At 44.8% G+C, this 21,987-nt stretch overlaps 1 protein-coding gene across 1 annotated transcript in view; it reads left to right on the forward strand.

Moving 5' to 3' along the window:
• Positions 1 to 18,629, forward strand: part of LHFPL1 (LHFPL tetraspan subfamily member 1) — a 43,166-nt gene extending 24,537 nt beyond the window's left edge. The window contains exon 4 of the mRNA XM_074963155.1: positions 17,899 to 18,629. Coding sequence (XP_074819256.1) covers positions 17,899 to 18,080 — 182 coding nt within the window. The 3' untranslated portion in view covers positions 18,081 to 18,629. The remainder of the gene's footprint in view (positions 1 to 17,898) is intronic.
• The last annotated feature ends 3,358 nt before the right edge of the window (positions 18,630 to 21,987 follow it).

Below are 21,987 nucleotides of genomic sequence, written 5' to 3' on the forward strand. Positions count from 1 at the left end.
ACTTTTCAGCTTGGAAAAGAGACGACTAAGGGGGGATATGATGGAGGGCTATACAATCATGACTGGTGTGGAGAAAGTAAATAAGGAAGTGTTATTTACTCTGTCTCATAACACAAGAACTAGGGGTCACCAAATGAAATTAATAGGCAGCAGGTTTAAAACAAACAAAAGGAAGTGTTTCTTCACACAATGTGCAAGCAACCTGTGGAACTGCTTGCCAGAGGATGTTGTGAAGGCCAAGACTATAATAGCGTTCAAAAAAAGAACTAGTAAGTTCATAGAGGATAGGTCCATCAGTGGCTGTTAGCCAGGTGTCCCTAGCCTCTGTTTGCCAGAAGCTGGGAAAGGGCGACAGGGGATGGATCACTTGATGATTACCCGTTCTGTTCATTCCCTCTGGGGCACCTGGTATTGGCCACCGTTGGAAGACAGGATACTGGGTTAGAATGGACCTTTGGTCTGACCCTGTATGGCTGTTCTTATGTTCTTATAAGGTCCCCCTGGGAACATCATGGTGCAGGGAGCCCCTGTGCTAAGGTAGGGAGCGGGCTCTATAGCAGTTGTGGGTGCAGGGTGTGACCGGGTGCCTGGAATGGGCCTCACTGAGAATGCCACACTCAAGGCAGACTGCACTGAATAGGGCAGACAGTCCCCCAAACTGGTGGTTTATTCTATAATTAGATTAATCAAGCCAGTAACAAAGGAGCTTCTGCAGCACCACACTGATTAACCAGAAGCCAGACACAGTCCCCTGTAGGCTTTCCACCCCTTGGCTCCTATCCTGACAACCAAGTCTAATATAGTGAGGGATTATTGAAAACTGATTTCACCATATGTGAGGTTCTTTCTAATCCCAAAGGATCAGAAACCTATCCTCAGGTCAGTATGAATCTCAGATCTTACCCAGATATCACACTGTCCGCCAATCCTTAGTAAACTAACTAGAGGTTTAATAATAGAAGAAAAGAAGAGAGTTATAAATGGCTAATAGATCATATACGTGCAAGTGATTGCAAAGTCCTTGTATCAGGTTTGTAGCAGTGGTGGAATAAACTGCTGGTTTGCAAAAGTCTCTCTGGAATCACCCAAACAGATTGGGGGGTCATCAGTCCTTGTTCAAAGCTGCCTTGTTAGAAATCCAGCCCAGAGAAATGAAGACACAATGGAGATGTCTCAGGTGCCGTTTTATATCCTCTGCCATATACATGAAAATTTACTGTCCCAAACAAAGCCCACATGTGCATGGACAGATACTGACCCAAGATGGAGTCCAGGGTCACATGAGTATGGAAAAAGAAAAGGAGTACTTGTGGCACCTTAGAGACTAACCAATTTATTTGAGCATAAGCTTTCGTGAGCTACAGCTCACTTCATCGGATGCATCATGTATGCATCCGATGAAGTGAGCTAAAGCTTATGCTCAAATAAATTGGTTAGTCTCTAAGGTGCCACAAGTACTCCTTTTCTTTTTGCGAATACAGACTAACACGGCTGTTACTCTGAAACCTATGAGTATAGAAAGTTACTGGGAGAAGATGGCATCTCAGGTCACATGTCCTTACATGCTTTGCTGACTCACTGGGGTGGCAGTTGGTCCCTGGCTGTGTGAGGCATCCTCAGGAGGAGCTATCTGGGTGGGGCATCTTCAGTGGCCCATTGTTAGAGCTGAGTGACCTTAATGGCCCATCAACACATAGTTGTGTTGCCTGATGTAAATCTATCTGAGATGTGACTCATGTACAAACACATTTGAGATAGAAATGTAGCCAATATTCATAACTTCAGATACAAAGATGATACATGCCTATAAACCAGATTATCATAGGTAGTAAATCATAACTTTTCCATTGATACCTTACATGGTATATACTTTGTACAGGAGTTGTTGCAATTGTATAACAGTGGTAATATCAATATAAATGGTCGTATTCAATCATGCAGCATCATGCAGGGGCATTCTGTGCTGGGATGGGAGAGGAGTGGGGTGAAGCAGCGGTGAGCTGGCAGGGAAGGAGGCAAATAGTAGTGAGAGTTGCGGCCAGGGTGGAGCTGCATCTCATTGATTCTGCACCCACCCTCTGCAGTGGCCCACACTGCCCATTGCGAGGGGTACAAGTTCTGGCAGGCCTGAGGGCTGCCCTGGTCTGCACCAGGGACTGCACCAGTCCCTACAGCATCTAAATAGTGGTGGTGCGGTCTGCCTCCCCTCTGTGCCTGCATCAGTGTAGGGATGAATCTGCTAGTTCTAGCCACTGGACTAAGGTAGTTCCAGGAGTTGTCTCCCTATTGTGACAGGGTCGGGCTGGATGGCTACAGAAGCGTAGTAGAAGGCAGATATATTAGCCCCAGGTTAAGTAGGTCCCTTTTCCCTGGGTAAGGTAACAGGGAAGGTTTTAGAACAACCAGGAACCTTCTGGAGACAATTAAGACAGGCAGGCTGATTAGAACACCTGCAGCCAATCAAGAAGCTGCTGGAATCAATTAAGGCAGGCTAATCAAAGCACCTGGGTTTAAAAAGGAGCTCACTTCAGTTTGTGGTGCGCATGTAAGGAGCTGGGAGCAAGAGGTGCTAGGAGCTGAGAGTAGAACGTATACTGTTGGAGGACTGAGGAGTACAAGCATTATCAGACACCAGGAGGAAGGTCCTATCGTGAGGATAAAGAAGGTGTTGGGAGGAGGCCATGGGGATGTAGCCCAGGGAGTTGTAGCTGTCGCACAGCTGTTCCAGGAGGCACTCTAGACAGCTGTATTCCACAGGGCCCTGGGCTGCAACCCAGAGTAGAGGGCGGGCCCGGGTTCCCCCCAAACCTCCCAACTCCTGGTCAGACACAGGAGGAGTTGACCTGGACTGTGGGTTCATGAAAATGGCCAAACTGAGGGCTGCTGTGAAGCTCCAAGGCGAGCAAATCTGCCAATAAGCGCAAGACCCACCAAGGTAGAGGAGGAACTTTGTCACACTATCTATAACCTCAGACAGACAAGTGGCATCATTCATTTGGAATCTCTCTACAGAGGCTGGGTGATGACACTGGGGAAAAACCTCAAGTGTATTATCATAAAGTAAAAGGAGTGAACAGATTTTAGGAATAAGCTTTGTCAGGGAGGACTCAGAATGATGCACAGAGGTTTAGATCTGAGGATGGTCTTGCAATGTGGAATGCTTGCATTGCTCACATTTGTGCATTGCCTCTTGGACCATATCAGTCTTCAAGGCTGTCTCCAGGCCAGGGCCGTCCTTAGGCATACGTGGCTGCATCCCGAAAATTTGGGGCAACCCTGGGTTTTAGTGTCCACCCTGCCGCCTCTTCCAATCCCTGTTCTGACCCTTCCTGCAGGCTCCCACACCTGGCTGCTGCAGCCTGGTGACTTTTACTCCGGAGGGGATCTAGTAACTTAAAAGTGAAAAAGCCTTCCAGCCTGCCAGACCTATTAGCACAACACCCCTTTCCTGCCAGATAGCTGGACAAATGAGTTTCTCTTTCTTTACTTCTAACTATTTGATGAACTGGTTTTAAGAGAACCCTCTAGCAAAATCAGTACAATGAATATTGTTATGACCACACTACACCTCTATGACTGATTAATTTAAAATAATGTCTTTGTTTCAGTGAGTTAAATATGTAGTAATCTGGAATGATTACTTTATGTAGGCTTAAGAGTACATTGAAAACATAAAATCAGCTTAGAAATACTGATTAAGAAAATGTAAAACAGAGAAGAGCTGCATCATGTATTCCATAATATTTAATGTTGTATTCAGCAGGACAGCTGACTTGCCCTTACTACAAAGTTTTTGCAAATAAATCTCTGACAGACTTCAGGGTATATCAAAAAGCCTGTGAGTGACGTTTTTTATTCCCAAATTTAGTGCTTTTGATTAGGTCCCTTCTGCATGTCTAGTCTTCACCTTCTGGCATGCAGTGGAAAACGTGCTCCATTTTCTTTAGAGAGAAATTGCAGAAGAGTGTTTTTTTTCAAATGTCATTTGCTTCATTTGGGTTCAGTGATTTGGCTGGAATGGGGTGATCAGGGAGGGGGAGGGAGGAGAGGAGGGAGACAGTGGGGAGAGGGCGGGGCCTGGGCAGAGTGGGGGTGGAGTATGGGCGGGGCCAAAGGTGGGCTAGGGGGCTAGCCTCCCCAAGCGGTGGCTTCACCCACTGCCCATGACCCCAGGTAAGAGCGGGTCAGCTCCCGCACACCCAGCGCGCGCTGCAGTCTCCTTAGGCACGGGCCGTCTTCACAGAGCTGAATGCGTTGGTGCCGCACATTCTGCGTGAGGGAGAGGGTATGGGGGTCTCTGGGGGAGCTGAGACACTCTGCCGCCATGAGGCAGGTGGGGCGGCTCGGTATCCTTTGCTGCCTCCCCCCTGCCCCCGGGCTGCCGTCAGGCACAGGGGCACCAGTTTAATAATACTGCGTAGGGCCCCATAAATCCTAAGGATGGCCCTGCTCCAGGCTCCTTTCCCAACGTTAACAAAAAGTACATTCATAGAGAAATCCGGACTAAAGCTGTGGCCCTGAGTGAGGGGCCTGTTGTATACTTCATATCGGAAAGAGGTTCTCAACCATTTTCCTTCGGAGGCCCCCCAACATGTTGTAAAAACTCCACAGCCCACCTGTGCCACAGTAACTGGCTTTCTACATATACAAGCCAGGGCTGGTGTTAGGGGGTAGCAAGCAGGGCAATTGCCTGGGGTCCCATGCCAGAGGGCCCCCACAAAGCTACATTGCTTAGGCTTCAGCTTCAGCCCTGGGTGGTGGGGTTCAGGGACCTGGGCTTCAGCTTTCTGTCCTGGGCCCCCGTGAGGCTAATGCTGGCCCTGCTTGGAACCCCCCCCGAAACCTTCTCGAGGCCCTCTTGAGGGTCCCCAGACCTCTGGTTGAGAACCACTGGAATATGGGCCATCTCTCATGTATGCATCCCCAGTTGCTGTGGGTACTCAATGCTTTACCAACACACACTTCCTCACTTCCGAAGGAACAAGGAGCATGTTACTCTACACCTAACTGTACCCTAAATAAACTCTAGATGTCAGTATAGCCAAATCATTTAATCAGCTGCTCCAGACCTTCCTGTCTCTTAATCTTGCAGCATTTTTACACTCATCCTGCTTTCTTCCCTCTCTTTCCTTGCAGCTGGTTTCTACTTTGGATTTTTATTGTCAAAGGAAGGGCAAATGGCTCTGAAGATGAAAAAAGACAGCTGTGGGAAAACCAGACCTGGTAATGGTTAGATGAAGGGTGGTAAAACTACATACTCTATACTACTACTATCCGCCATTGCTGCTACCAGGAGAGCAAAGTAATTATGAATTTTCTTAGTGCAGACAGAGTCTGATGAGAGTTCCAGGTTCTCATTGCTCTTTCCTGGCACCCTAGCTCTTTAAGGGGCTACCAGGCTGCTTTACTCAGACTATATCAAGCTTGAAAGCCTAGTAAAATCCTGAAAAAATGTCCCCTTCATGAATGTGCTCCTGGATCGTCAGTCTGTTTCATTGTAGTTTAGTAACTCCAGTAGTTGCCACTTCACAATTTATACCATCTACCTTCTGCTGGCACGTGTGTCTTAAGAGAATAAATAGATGGAGGGTCTGTTCGTACATTCAGAGTTCCTTCAAAGGGAACAGGTCTGTTTACATCTGGCTGAGATCAATTGTTCCCTGATGGAATATGGACTGTCCTGTGCACACACAAGCTGTTCCCCCATTGTTTTAGTGGCAATTCATGGATATTTTATTAGTACTTCGAGAGCTGTTTGCTTCGCTAGAAGGGTAAGTAAAACTGAAGTGTGGTACAGTGCAGCATGTGTAATTTCAAACAAAGATATGTTAAAAACATTACTCCTAAAAGTGAATTCCTTGGAGCAACAGGATCTCTGGCCTTCAATTTGGCAACATGAAGCACTGGGCTCCAACGATCCACTGTGCACTGTGTGAGGCCTCCCACTGTGAATTGATCAGCCTTGCTGCTGAGTAGATCATCTCTGCTTGTGATCAGTCCCAGAGTGGTGAACAAGAAGCATTTTACTTGTGAAAGGATCCAGAGGTGATTTGCCTGCCTTAGTAGGAAGGCACTAGAGAGACCCTCTCTTTGCGACAAGCAAGCAGGAGATGGGGAAGGAGCTGCCTCGATCAGCATCGTATTTTGGATGGAGGTGTTGATCTCGTTTGGTGAGCGAGTCAGGAGGTATTTATTCTGGGTTCCACTTAGTCCTAATCGGCCTCTGAGTGTTCCTGACTGTCAGTTCTCATCTATCCAACAAGGCTGTGGATATTCAAAGGGCTCTTGAAACCCTTTCCCACAGGATCAAAGACTACAGCGTAATTTATTTTGCTGACTCTAGGAAATGGAGAATAGGAGAAGCCAGAACTATCGGGTTTTCTTCTGCCTGTGGAGTGTCTCTTTCACACACGAACCTTGCTGAATGCAGACATCTACAATAGAACCTAAGAGTTATGGACACCTCGGGAATGGAGGTTGTCCGTAACTCCGAAATGTTTGTAACTTTGAATGAAATACGGTTCCGGCTCCAGCAGTTCACGCTCTGGGCCAGGTTCCAGAGGCAGCGAGGCAGTTTTTTTGCAGGCAGCTTCTTTCCCAGGCAGGGCAAACTTGTCCCCTGCCTGGCTGCGGTGGGTGGGGGTGAAAACAGCGAGTCCCCCTCCTGGTGGGGGGTGGTGGTGGTGAAAACAGCACCCCCCCTGCCGGCCAGGGGAAGTTCTAAGCACCCATGGCTTAGAGGAAAGCAGCGTAGACCCCAGTGCTGCTCCTGCCTTGCAATCTCAGTCTCTTCAACTCCTAGCTGTAAGTGTGCCCCGCGCATGAGGGTTGGGACGGGGTAGCGGTGGGAACAGGCAGCCCAGATCTGCCTCCCTTGAAGATGCAATACAGGCACAGTACAGTATTTGCTTTTTTAAAATTTTTGTTTCCGGTGCTGCCTGATTGGATACTTCCAGTTTCACATGGTGTCCAGTTGACCGGTCAGTCCATAATGCTGGTGTTCGTATCTTTGAGGTTCTGCTGTATGTCTAATCAAATTAAAGTGCCAAATCTAACAAATTGATATTGATTGTGCCTTGTTTTCTTGCAGTGTGTCTGCTGGTTAGTAGAGCTGATTAGAAAATGAGTTTTTTCTTCACATAATTTTTTGACATTTTAGCAAAAAATTGAAAACCAAATAAATTCAGATGGAAACTGACTTTTCTAAAATTTGGAAATCCTGCTATGGTGCATGAGAATTGTAGTTTGCATTCCTCATACCCTCATTCTACTCTGTAGACTGGCCTCCTTGGCCAGACTATATTTACCATGGTGCACCATGGTACCATGCTCTTGCTGAGTCACCCTGGTGCATCATGGGTAGTGTAGTCCAGCCCGGTAACCCAGAAGGCACTGCATCAACATTTCCAAAGCAACATTTTCAGTTTTTGGAGGAAAGTTTTTGGCTTTTGGATGTTCATTTTTTCCATGAAAAGTTGAAATTTTCAATGGAAAGCAGACACTTTACATGAAAAGTTTCACCCAATTTTCTGTCAAAAACAGTTTTGATGGAAATTTTTCAAGTAGTCCTATTAGTTAGTTTGTCCAATGTAATTCTAGCTATTCTCCCTGTTTTATAGCAGCATGTTGTTCTTACTGGTTATATAGCACCTTCCATGAGCCTCAAAGCATATTATACAATTACAGAGCATTTAATTAATGGAATGATTTTGCCCACCCAACAAAACAATCCCATCTGGAGTGGAAGTGAGACAGGTAGGATGATTTACATTAAGGCAGTGCTGTAGATTTCAGTAATGAGATGGATAATTAATGTCCTTTAACAGCATTTGTAGACTACAAGATATGAAAATAAAGGGATCACGTTTCATGCTTCAGGGTGTCAGATGACTGAGTGTAGATTGAATCCCAAAGAAGTACCATCTGCCCATTTTCCATATATACACATACACCATTCACTTGATGCATCTTTCATCTTCCTCTGAAGTGTTACGTATTATGATTGCTGAAGACAGGATACTTGAAATGATTTACTTGAAAAATGGCCTTTTGTTCAAAAACAAACAATATTGGGGTTCTTCTCTTTTTCCTGTCGCTCTCCATTTTTCAACAGCAAAATGGAAATGGAAAAAATTAAAGGAGGGTGGGGGAAGGTGAATATTGAGCCAAATGCCCAACTATTCAGAACCTTTTGAAAACTTCAAACCTTTCTAAAACTTCCCCTTTCATCTTTTTATCCAGCTCTCCCACTGACTTACACTCCATTCTCTGGGGAGAGGAGGGATGGAGACTTCCCTGTTAGGCACATTCCAAGCACTTGGCTAGACAGAGACAATCACTGTATGCCGGTCTCCCCTGCCCTCACCCATTGATTGCCATTCTGCTGTGCTTTCTGGCAGTCGCTCCTCTCAAGGCCATTGGCTTTTCATTTTAGAATTACTAGTACTTGAGTGCTGTCTGGGGAGAGCTTCCTTAACCCTACCATCACTGAGCTTGGCTGCATTGAAAAATATGTTTAAACTTCAGCACACACTGAGGCACGTATTCAGCAGTCACTTTTCTGAACAGATGGCACCTTCAGCTTCCGTTGAGCCCCGCTGCTACTGCTAATGCAAGACGTATTTGTGTGTCATGTCATGAAATCAGAACTCTCAGCTCCGAAGGGAGCTGTCTTGAGACGAGCTGAATCACCTGAATGCCAAACCCAGCTGCACGGCATTATGGAAATGCTTTAGAATAAGGTCTGGCTTGGGAACAGGCTCACACTGACGTAGGTCTGGTAAGAAGGAAGCTTTTCCCAGCAGACGGAGTGACTGTGCAGTTCTAAGAAACAAGGCTTCTCCTCCCAGATGTAACTCTTTCAAAGGACATAGATTAATTTGGCTCAACATAGAGCATGTCTACACTGGCACTTTACAGCGTTGCAACTTTCTTGCTCAGGGGTGTGAAAAAAACACCCGCCTGAGTGCAGCAAGTTTCAGCCCTGAAAAGCGCCCTTGCAGACCGTGCACCAGCGCTGGGAGCCGTGCCCCTCGTGGAGGTGGTTTTTTTTAGAGCACTGCTGTGGCAGCCAGTGTAGACAAGCCCGTTAGCACACATAAAATGCCTTGCCTCGTGTGTAAATTACTACTCTGTTAGGCTCTGGTGGCTTCTGCAATAGAAGACAGGGATAGAGGGCACCCAAACTATTTAAAGGGTACTCAATTGCTGAACACTACAATGGATGACTCTGGCCCAATTACTCCTAGGTGAATGCTTTACTAAAAAATTAAAAATTCTGCACACAATAGTTTAAAATTCTGCAAAATTTTGCATATTTTATTTGTCAAAACAACACAGTGTAATTATACCAGTTTCAATTATTTTGGTAATTTATTTCAAAATACCTGTCAGTAAGTAAGTCTGTAATAATACAGACAAAAAAAAAAAAGATCCAGGAAATATTTTTTTTGTGACAAATAAATTCTTTAGTAGGCTATTAATACAGAACTTTGAGGAATTAATTTAAACTATAATACAGAAACGTATTTCCTGCACCCCTCAGAAGCAGTGCAAAGGCTTGGGGGAGTCAAAGGTAACAGAGGGGCTGAGGTAGAGGGAAGGGGTCTGGGAGTGAACCTAGAGCAGTAGTTCCCAAACTGGGGTTCGTGAAATGTTACAGGGGGTTCTTGGGAAAAAATTCCCTAATGGTAGACAGAGCTGTCCCTAGGGACTCTGGGCAGTGCGGGGCCCGCAGCCTGGAGCCACTGGACCTCCAAGAGCTAAGCAGATCAAAGCAAGGATATCTATCACACTGAGGAGATTTAAACTTCAAGACTCCTTATAACAAATGGAAAGGGAGGTAGATATTTGGGGGAGGGATAGCTCAGTGGTTTGAGCATTGGCCTGCTTAAACCCAGGGTTGTGAGTTCAATCCTTGAGGGGGCCATTTAGGGATCTGGGGCAAAAAAATAATTGGGGATTGTGCCTGCTTTGAGCAGGGGGTTGGACAAGATGATCTCCTGAGGTCCCTTCCAACTCTGATAGTCTATGAGTCTATATTTGTTGCTATTTTTAAAATTAAATAGGCAGCTAGTATTGTTTTTAAAATTATGATGAAGAACAAGTTTAAGCTTTGTTGTAATGTGCACTGTTTGCCTGGACTGCTCAAGACCTGAATGCTTGTTTTGGAGGAACTTTGAGTTGGCTTCTTAAATACCTTCATGCTGTTGCACATCTGATACTCCTTGATGAAACATAGGAGCCTGGTCTTATAATAGGCTTATTCAAAGTGATATAAGCTATGAAAGTGAGATCTTGGAAGAGTGTTGCCATTTTCATAATGTAATAAAAATACTGTAATGATAAATATTAATAATAAATAGTGTGTAATAAGCGTATTATAAAAACAAATTTTATATTTCCAAGATCACTGGTTTTATAATTTATATTCAGGTAAAGGAGAAAATCCCTGGAAATATTCATTTTTAGGAGGGGGTTCACGAGACTTGACATTTTCATGAAAGGGGTTCACAGGTTGTTAAAGTTTGGGAACCACTGACCTAGAGGGTTATTGGGTGTGAGTAGAAGTCTGGAACAGTTTTTTTGGGAGGTGTGGGAGGGTTTGTTAGGGAGTTGGGGCGCCTCCCTCATATGACCCTGACTGACCCCTAGCCCCTCCCATTCAGTCCTCCCATCCCTGTGTGTCCTTGCACCTCCTACCCCCTGTCCCCATGTGGCCCTGCAGCCCCCTACCCTCCATCCCCATGTGGTCCTAAAGCCCCCTCCCATTCAGTCCTTGGCTCAATGCTGTCACCCCACTAGCTCTTGAGCTCCCACCCCCGTCTATCCCCCCACTAGCGCTTCTGAACATCAGTCTGTAACTCCTCAGTAGACCTCTGTTTCCCCCCGCTCTGTCTTCCACCCATATCCTGTGCCTCCTAACCTGGCTCCATGGGCAGGGTGCTGTGATGAATGCAGCCAGTTGCCGACTGTTACTGCTGATCAGCTGCTGCTGTCTGTTCTAGCGCCACAGCAGCCTCTGGTGGGTGAAAGGCACTTCTCCAGCAGAATGTATTTTCTGCACAGAAAGAAAAAATTCTGCACCGGACATGAATTTTGCACATGTGCAGTGGCACAGAATTTCCCCAGGAGTACCCAATATTAGGAAAACATTATTGCACAGCACACAGCAACTGCTGTGCCAAAGCTAGGGTTGTATTAGAGCTTTTCAGAGATTGCGTAGTTCACCAACCACCAGATCCAGAGCCATGTTTTTGGGGTGCCCATCCACTCGTTGATTAGATACCTGAAATCAAAAAACATTCCAACTGCAGCTAGATGCACGGTCCTGCAAGAAGACTACAGCAGGGGTGAGAACTGAATCCAACTCTTCTGAGGCCCAGTCCAGTGCTTTACCCAGAGGCCATACTTCCTCTGCCCACTGTCTCTGTCCCACCTCTCACCTTTAAAATATTCGCATTTAAGGCTTCTTTTTTTTTAAAAATGGAAAACTATCTAAAATCTTAAGTCCTTAACAGAGTGTGTGTGTGTGTAGCCCTAACATTGCAATTATTGTAAATATATTGTAACACAAAATATTTCAAAATGCATTCCTCCTTTATCTACCTGCCAAGACTTGTGTTTTGTACTTCACCTGCAGGCCTGCTGATGTCACTAATGCAGCACCTAAAACCATTTAAGGAAATCACATAGGTGACCTGTTAAGGATCCTGATCCAAAGCTCATTGAGATCAATGGAAAGTGGCCGATTCACTTTAATAGGCTTTGGATAAGGTCTTAGGCGCTTATGATTTTATCACATGCTGTGGGAAATGCACAGAACCCAGAGTGCCTGAATTCAGGTCCCAGCGTGTGAATAAACTTATAAAATTGACTTTAAAATATTTTAATTGTGATGTTTTAGATACAGCTGGTCAAAAATAGGAATTCTCAGAATTTCTTGTGGGAGATGTCTAGGGCATGTGACAGCAGAACTATAACTTCCATGAGGCTCGGTGGCAGCTCAGATGGACATGTTAATGTTGAACTGACTGGAAATGAAGTGTTTCAATTCAGTTCAACCCACTAAAATGTTTCAATTTGGGTCCCCCAGATCAGAAACAAATATTTCATGATGATTTTCCTAATGGGATTTTTTTTGGCAAAACAGAAATTTTTCCGGAAACTCCATTTTCCAAAAAAAAAAAAAAAAAAAAAAAAAAAAGTTGATGGAAGATTTCCAACCACTCTAGTTTTAAACCTATACATCCATCTATCCCTATACCACACCCATCACTATGGTAGCTGAATGACTAATGAATCTTAGTAACAATCTAGGGTCTCAGACTTGTTTTTGGAACAGCATTTTATTCATTTTTTTGTTACGAAAGTAATTTACCTTTAAGTCTTGGGTCCCCATGGGTCCCCATCCCAAGACATATATGGGCTCTTTGCACATGCTCACTCTATCTGTCAGATGCCAGCAAAATGTTTTGCACAAGTTGGAAGGGAGGTTGCAGTTGGATACACCAAGATATTGACTGTCAAGTACCAGGGGCACTTCAAGTGGTTGGGGCTTGGTCTGAGGGCAAAGTTTGATGGTTTTACCTGGGCTTTGTTTTAATCCCAATTCAATCCCGTGGGAACACGAATATACTACTCGCTGGGCAGAGCAGGGTAGAAGGGATAGAAAAAACACTTCTGTGGTTTGCGCTTTCACTCCTTGATTCTGTCTGGTGCTTAGATACCATGGTGATAAGGGCTTTTATGAAAAACAGAGATGAGAGAGAGATTAAAATGCTACTCAGTGGCTTAGTTCGCTTAATGTTAACAATGCAATTTAATGAACTGCTGAATCTAAGGAAATATAGCCACATTCCAAACCACTGAAATTTGCAACTTGGAATAAAAGCAAAGTCTCTGATTGAAATGTCAGGCCCATCTCTGAGTGATGATTTAATAACTTTTATGAGTGATCCTGTCACAGCAAATCTCAACACTCGAATGGAGTGACTCAGTGAGAGCCTATTAACAATGATACATACCAAAGAGGAACAAGGTGAGCTTTTTACCCCTTCCCGACTTAGCTTAAAAGCTTAATTGCTGTGGGAACATTTTCTCTTTCTCTTACAACTCCTTTCCCTCCCCCTGACTCTCGTAGGATAAAATAGTTCCGGGACTAATTGACCTGTGCAATGTGCATCAAGGAAACAGGGCCTAGAGTAAACAGAAGGCGAGGTATACCAGGTCCGATCCCCTGTGCTTCTGTCATGAGTTGTGAGTGGGCGTACAACTGGAGAAGGGCTTACATGTCTGGGTCACATGCTGTGAAGGTCTGGCAGAAAGAGGTGGAAAATCTTTTATCCCACATGCCTCCCGCATGCCATCACAGTGTTACAATGGTGCCCATGGTATATAGGTTAAAGCTGCTTCCAGCAGGTTTTATACACTCACGTCCCCCACTCTTCACAACACAGAAGCAAATCTCTGGGTGGAGGTGGGTTATGCAGCGCTTGCCTATCTCGAGTGGAGGCACAGGGCTGTGTAGTTGTGAGCGAGGTTACTAAGTGGTTCTGTTCCCAGGCACGCTCTCGCACACAGCAATGGAGCAGGAGCACATCAGTGAGGTAAAGACTTGGTTAGATGTACGTGCACTGTAGCTCCTTACAGTGTGTGTTCTTTGGGGGAAGCGGGCTGGGAATCTGCTGCCTTTACATATGTGTGCACAATTGCATATCACGTGCGAGTGCCACCTCAGTGCCAATGTCCATGTGACATCAGGACTGACATTCAGTCTTGTGTCCTCATCTAATGGGTGGAGCTTGACTAGAGGTGGGCAAATAACTCATAACCCATAATTTATGTGATGTGTTATTCCTCTGTGATCTGTTCAGGGGCACATGCAAGCTGTTTTGATTGGTAGGGCCCATGGCGTGATTTGGATCCCTGACTGGATGAATGTAGCTCTTTGAAACAGGTTGCCAGTGTGAATACTTGGGATTATGAATTTGAAACGTTTAAGATTCACCATCTCCATAAACATCGCTGCCAAAAAAATCACTCACTGGAGTGTTCCTGATAAGCAGGGACTCAGCCAAAGGGGAATTCATTTCAGAATGCAAAAGAATATGTGTGGACATTTGTCATGTTTGTCCAGAGCTAATCAAGGGAGTGTCACTGAGCTTTATTTCACCACCTGTTGAAGCCCCGACTGGGGAAACCTGCATGGCTAGTCACATCAGCAGCTCTCCTCTGTGCTGCACGCCCTTGCTGTGCTTGCTCAGCTCAGCGTGTCTGGATCATCAGACGGCAGTCAAAACAGAAGCACATTCAGCAGACTTTTACTCATCCTCTTATGAGCCCAGACCACTTCCACAGCTAAGCTTTGCTTAGCTTAGCTTTGGCTCGATTCTCAGATCCATACTCTACAGAGCTGCATTGTTTTGGTGCATCTTTTTTCCCCACTGTGCCCTTCTTTATGCTAAAAGGGATGGCTGGACCCATAGATCAGATTCAGAAAGGGACATTGAAACAACTAATCTTGTGCTTGCTGTAGTGTATTTATGCAAGGATAGATGCTTCAGTCATTCTGGGGAGCAATCCTTCCTGCAGGCCTTGAACAAACTGGGTAAACAATGCAGATAAATGAATAAATGAAATAAACCCCAGTCCAACAGAATAACAGGGCTAGACATAGTCCTGAGTTACACAAAGAATATTCAAATAGCAGCACAGTTTGCTTGAACCAGCCTGTGCTAAACAATTAAATCAAAAAAGCTGACCATTGGCATAACAGTGCAGAGAACATCAAACTACACGTTACTTGCGTTGTTCAGAGGCTAGCTCTAAGGACAGTAAAAATGTGCAAGGTATTTATAGATCTGCTTTTGCCAATAACATAATCCAGCCAAGAAGGATGACATCTATTGAATGCTTGCTGTTTTCTAGCAGAGAAGCCAGCACTTTCTTTAATCAGTGGAAATTATCCATAGAATCCCATGAAGATCTGCACATCTGTCCCCTGAACCATGGGGATGCACATTGGCTCTTTTTTATCACCGTGTTTGCATTATAATATCTTGAAGTGGATTTTTAATTTTTTTTTGGCTAGGCAGTGCAGGATGTCTGACAGCAGAGGGCCTGAATTGGTCGCACAATAATAATAATAATACTACCTAGCTTACAAGAAGAAGACAACAGTTTCGGAGAGATATTACTTTTAATTCTTACTTTGCCATCTTTACTGACTGGATGCTTACTGAGTAGGAGAGGGGCAGCTGGCGGGGTAGGAGGGTGTCCTTTAGCAGATGACCTTAAATCAGAGATGGGCATAAACCCTGGCTCCGAACTCCCCCGCACTTTGAAGGATTTGAAATGTGGTGCAAGATGTGAATTGTGCGGTGGAGTCCCTCATTTTCAGCCTGATCTGTTCAATGCTCACTCAGGGCTCTGCGTATTGTACTGCAGTGTTCATGACTGAAAAAGAGGTTCCTTGGAGTGAGTGTTGCCCACTGAGCAACACGGCATCATTTCAAAGGATTTAACTTCAGCCAGCATGTACAACCAAGGCCAATTTGTGCGATTTGTTGACTCTATAATTTGCAAAATCTTTCTTGCTAAAGTATAATTGTCACCTGCTGTAGATGTTCCTTCGACATGAACTACATTCCCTCCCGCTAATATGACATTGGTGCCAGCACTGCAGTGTGGACATGAGTTACTTGCAGCACGCAAAAGACCTAATGTGGAGGGCTAGTGTGAATTAATATGCCATGCGTTAGTTACTGTTGCTTTCAGTGGACTGCTCTAGTAACTACTGAAATTACGACAAGGTATTACTGCGTAAAGCACAAAACCACCAGTGCCATCATGGAATCAGTTCCCTTCATTCTTGGAGCATGTATTGTCTCTCCCCTCCCCCCCAGGTTTCTGATTGACTAGCCAACCTCAGGACTCATGGATACTGATTGGTCGGTGAAGGGAACTCAAGGCCAGATGAATATTACTATCTAATTTGGAATTAAGGCAGGAACCTGGAGGTTTATAGTATCACAGGCAATGTTATAACATGTTATAATATCACATATGTTATAAATGAACATGGGCTATACCATAACTGGTAATAAACTACATTTTGGGGATAGCCCGATGAGTACAATTGTCTTCACCCCACCAGGTCCCTTTGCATTAGTGTACATTGGCCTACAGTGAGCTATCATAGGAAAAAAGAGCTGCAGGAGCTCACCTATCCCTCATCCCTCTGCATCAAGGCCAATCTTGCCATATACATGCTTGTCTTGAAGGCTTTCTAATGGCGAGGCCATAACTCCCTCAACAGGAAAATTAGTCCCCTGACCATCATTTTATGCAACTTAACTTTGCCTCACAGTTGCTGGTGCTCTAATTTTCTGTTAGAGCCTGGATGAAATTTCTGCTGGGGGTTTGCTGTTAGGGCTGCTCTTGTGTTGTACAAAAGCAGTGACTCCAGGTGTGGAAACTTTATCAAAGATCTTTAGAGCAATCTGTCTGCTTAGTGGAACTTGGATTCAGAGCACCACAGCTGGGCGATTTATTTCCTCTTCTTAGATCTTGTTCTGCTTTCAGGGCAAAATTCTATGTAGCAGATCTTGACTTGGCGACTCCTTTCTATCCACTCATGCAGAAACCAAAGTGAGTTCCATACATAAAGCAATATATACCAATCTGCCATGAGCGTCTGAGAAGAGAAGCGTCCCTCTAGGCCTCCACTGACTACGTTAATGACCTGGATTTTTCTCCTGGCTGCTGTGTAACTTTTGCCTGAAGCATGTCTCACCCATCAAAGTGACCAGATGCCCCGGTGTGATTTTTGCCCTCGGTGTCTCACAGGCTCAAGGCAACCAGATGCCATGGTTTCCATTGGAAAAACGGTGCCGGCTCTGTCACTGATTTGATTTAAGTATAAAATAGTAAAGTTTTAACAAAGCAAACAAACAAAAAGAAAAGATGTATTGAAAAAAATGGGACCAGATTCACCATGGCATTACCCCAGCTTTACTGGTGTAAATCTACTGCTCTCTGCTTAGATTGTAAACGCTTTGGGGCAGGGACTGTTTCTTTGTTACATGTGGGTACAGTTGCTAGCACAGTGGGCTCTAGATGCTACTCAGTACAAATGAATAACAACACTAACCTTAGGACTAAGTGTAGGACTGGACTAACACAGTGGGGAATCAGGCTCTATATACTTGAAATCAACCCTGATTTGTCTTATCATGGAAAGGACGAAAGAAGGACAATAAACAAGTAGATTATGTATTATTATTTATTTGTATTAGGGGGCACCTAAGGGCCTCAATCATGTGCAAACAAATTACAGAAAGATGGTACCAGCTCCCAGAAGCTTACACTCTAATATAAGACAAGAGACAGGTGCTGGATACATACAGAGGGCCGGGGAACACAAGGAAACAATGAGGTGATATGGGTTGGCATGGTAGGTAGTGGTCTGACCACACCATTGCCGAGTTTTTTGTTTTGTTTTCTGAGGAGAGTTTTAAGGCGAGATTTGGAGGGGAACGCTGCCGTGGCTTTGTGGATGTTTACAGGGAGCTCATGTATGAGAGGCTGCATGGGAGAGAGCACAAAGGGATTTGTTTGAAAAATCTAATGAGTGGGAAGTGAAAGTTGGCAGGAGTCCGCAGCTCCATAGTGTCTGAGAGACAATGGGTAGGCTGGGGTTAGGTCACAAAGGGCCTTGGATGTAAAGACGATTTCAGTAAAAGTGTATCCATGTACCCCATGTGCCAGGCTACATCACTGTCTTTTCCCCCACTAGCCTGGGGAGGTGCAGAGATTATACTAGGCTGTTTCATGACTGACGCTGCACGACAGCATGTACTGGGCTCCTGATTTCCCCTCTTCTTTCTCCCTCTGCAGGAACCTGCAGACTTGGCTGGGCATATTACTGCATGGGAGGTGGGGCGGCTGCAGCCATGCTGATCTGTACCTGGCTCTCATGCTTTGCCGGAAAACATCCCAGACCTGTCATGTTAGTGAAGAGCATCATGCAGAGTGCAAATCCATATGGAGTGGAGCTCGAGTGCTGCCTTAAACAATGAGCTTTCCCGGATACTCTCCTAAAAAAGAAGGAGGAGTGCTGGCCACAGGGTCCAAACTTCTCTGACTGATACACATGAACCCCCACTTTTCTGTCGACAGCAGGGGCCAAAGACTGCTCCCAACTACTGTTGCGTATCTGGGCTAACTACATTCAGGTGGGGTCACTCTAGATTTACACTGGTGTAACTGAGAGCACAACTTGGCTACAATGATCATAGAAACAATTACAGTCTCCTTGCGGACCAGGCGCTAAGAACAAGAGGCCAATTTCCTCTGCATCGTGAGTCCCTTGAAATCAGGGGATGAATTTGGTCCAAGGAAAATAAGAATTCATTTCATGCATTCTCTGAATGTAAGATACATCTCCATTAATAATAATACATAACTCTTATCTAGCATTTTTCCTCAGTAGATCTCAAAGCGTTTTACCAATGAGGGCAGTATCATTATCCTCATTTTACAGATGGGGAAACAGAGAGGTGAATTGAGTTGCCCAAGGCCACACAGTAGGTTAGTAGCAGAGCAGGAAATAGAACCCAGATCTTCTGTGTCAGTCCAGTGCGCTATCTACTTGACCACACTGCCACATTCAGTAGTGGGCTTCAGGCTGCTTTGCTTTGCTCAGCTTGCTGGTTATGCCAGGTTATGGTTGCTTTACAATTGCTGGAACAGTGCAGTACGGGTACAGAAACAGGAAACGGAGCCCCATGTGTAGTGTTTATCTAAAATGTCTCCGGCTGGGACAAGGCTGAAGCAAGGAGAGGGAGCTGCTGCAGCTGTGTTCCTTGCATCCAACCTTAAATATAGGAGCTTCTCCCTTCCCTAACCTAGCGACGATATAGAGTTTGTCCATCTAGCATATGCGTCCCTAGATGGAGTTAAGATAAAGCTGGCAGTGAGTGGTATATATAGATTGTTCTGTAGCAATATGGAGTTCTGAGCTGACCGAGTTCCTCTCCATGGCTATTGCAGGGCCTCAGAAATGTGAAGATTGTCTCCAGAGTACGGTCATTTTAGGATCACTGAGCACTTCATCAGTGCCATATGCTGCAAAGTCCAATGAAGGGCACGCTCTGGGCTTATAAATGTGTGTATTCCTTTAACCCTGCAGGAGAACAAGCTGGAGAAAAAGCTTGTGTGTTTGCATTTATATTCTTGTTGCAATGTCTTGTAAATAAAGGTTTGTGACCATTTTCACCCATGGGAGTGAAACCCATATCGATTGCTGTATATTACACCCAGCATTATGGAAATTTATTATCATCTAGTCATGTAGCTATTTTGACTCTCCAGAGCTATCGGATCTTGTGCATTCATGAAGTGACATAACTGGCATCCTTTTGGAGAGAAATGTGAGGTTACTAATGAGTACTCTTAATTTCTGCCAGAATCATGTAATATGAGGAAGATGTTCTAATGCCTTTCATGGCAGAATCGCCCGGGGTTACTGCAGTGCCCTCTGGTGGACTACAGGACTGTCTGCAGACTGTTGAATATTACCCCTCAACTGTCTGTTAATAAATACAGGGCAACTGATGCAGAATTCATGAACATGTCGGGATGGAAACAACTGACAAGTGTGAGATGAGCTAGACAAAACCTGAGGGTCCTTGTACAGTCTTTGCAAATTTGCATAAGCAGCATCTTCGTATTTAACTGAGCCTGCAATCTACTTCTTTATAGTTTAGTTTCACACAGAAGAAAACAGAAATTTGTATGTAGCTTTTAAAAAAAGTCATATGTTACAGTGGAAATTGAAAAGCTTAAATACCTTATGGAGCAGGAAAACTAACCCTTATAAACTTTCCAGTGCTGGCCATTGAAATTATTAGAAAGACACATGCACAAACCCGCTGGAGTTGAGAGAGGAGCAACAGCAATCAATTTATGAGGACCAACGAACGATTAAACTCACTAGAGCAAGTGTGTATAGTTTGGCGAAACATTAGCTGACCGGTGTGTGTATGCGGGGGAGATGGTGGGGAATAGAATAATCACCTACACATTTTTGAAGGGTATGAATGCTAGGAAGGAAGATGAATTATATAAGGTGGTAATCAGTGCATAGAACTAGGAGTAACAGGCTCAAATTAAGAAAGCTTCCGGGCAGTGGAAAGATCTCCCAAGGATAGGAGTGGAAGCTCCATCACTTAGGACATTTAGAGCAAGACTGGTCAAAGCACTTGTAAATGTCCTGTATGGAATAATCCTGCACAGCCACTAAAGTGGACTAGCTGTGACAAACCTTTCCCATCATTAATTTGATGAGAAATCTCATCCTTTAAAATGACTTGCTTTATTTTTCACATATATATTTTAGATGGAGGCTGGACTCTTAATCCACATTTTGGGCTCCGCCTTCCTCCCAGATCTAGGAAATCCCAAAATATTGGGAGGGCGGACTAGCCCCTTAAAGAGATCAGGTGTGTTGTTCATACAGGTGGATATTTGCCTGCTCTTTTCTTTTTTTAATCTGTATAGATTTGTTTCATGTGGCAAACTCTTCAATTTGTTCTTCGTGCTCTAAGTTTTAAAAGAGACTCTTACAAACAACGTGGCCTCTTGTAGCTGCCTATTCGTGAGCCTCAGCTGAAGGTCCTTCGCTCCATGCCCGGCAGCTAAGACAGGTTCTGTAGAGGCAGGGCGAAGTCTACGTTCATGCCTTGGTGGAGTGGCTTTACTGTCATTGCTGTCCACAAGTCACCTTGGAGGCTTCTCTTTTGCAGTGAGAATGAACCCTCCTTGCCCAATCAGTTCTTTAGTAATTTTGATCCTCGATCCCTGCATCTCTCTATGCTCAAGTGTAACACTAATGACCCCAGCCGTACACTGTTTCAGATGGAATCTGAGCAATGCCATATAGTCTATAGTGTGAGTATCACCCCTTGGTTTGTGTTTTTTCCCCTTGCCTCTCTCATTACTTCTTTTACGGCTGCTGTACACTGAACTGATGGTTTCAGTGATTTTTGCCTCCTACTCCCTTCCCCTGGTCAGCATGGTGCCTTGAGATACGTCAATCTCTTTCCATTCTTGCACTGCAGATCATCAAGCTAAGAGCTCAAATGTAAAAAATGCTTTTGGGCATTAAAATAAATGGATTAATTTTGGATAGCGCTGAAATGCTGCAAACGGTTTGTTCCTTATGCTTAGTTTCTTGAGCCTAGGGGTTTGAATCTGAACTCGCCTCAGAGTTGTTACTGCTCACAATAAGTAGACTAGTTTAACAACAATGCAGTGATGCTATTAATTAAACACACAGGGCCAGATTCTTAGCTGTGTTCTGGACCCTTTGTGCTGCTTTGAGCGGAAAAGTAGCTTGTTCTGGCCAGCTAAGACTTTCCCAAGCATGGGAGAGCTCTCAGCTCAGAGGCTACCTATGCCAGATCTGCACTCCCACTCTCAGGCCCGGGGGCATGTTGGAGCTGGGGTTTGGTCAGAGAGTGCAGTGCTTTGCCTATGTCAGGTGACGGATATTATCCGAGGAACCATTGAGAGTTGGCATAATTTAGAGCAGCCTCAAGGCTCTTCTAACCTATGCTGGGGCCCAGAACAGTGCAGCTCTGCCTTGAGAATCAGGGAACCCCCTCCCCTGCCCCAGCTCTGCTGCACCGAGCAGAAAATAGGCACAGCAGAGAATCTGGCTCCCCGTACAATTAAGGTTCTTTCTTGAATAAATATGGATGATGATAGTGATTTAGAAAAAACCTTGGGGTCTTTGCTGTTGTGCTCTCTAGGCTCTTCTGCCTCAGGCTCCTCTGGGTCTATCTATCTTAGGCATGTCTAAGGTGGTGGTCTCTATAGCACCGTATCTAAGCACCGGTGATGAGAAGGGCTGTGAAGCTGCAGTTTGAACATCACCATGATATTTTTCCTACTTTCATTTCCTATTACAGTCTGCATCATGAG

This window comes from Natator depressus, chromosome 9, assembly GCF_965152275.1.
Source record: "Natator depressus isolate rNatDep1 chromosome 9, rNatDep2.hap1, whole genome shotgun sequence".
Lineage (NCBI taxonomy): Eukaryota > Metazoa > Chordata > Testudines > Cheloniidae > Natator > Natator depressus.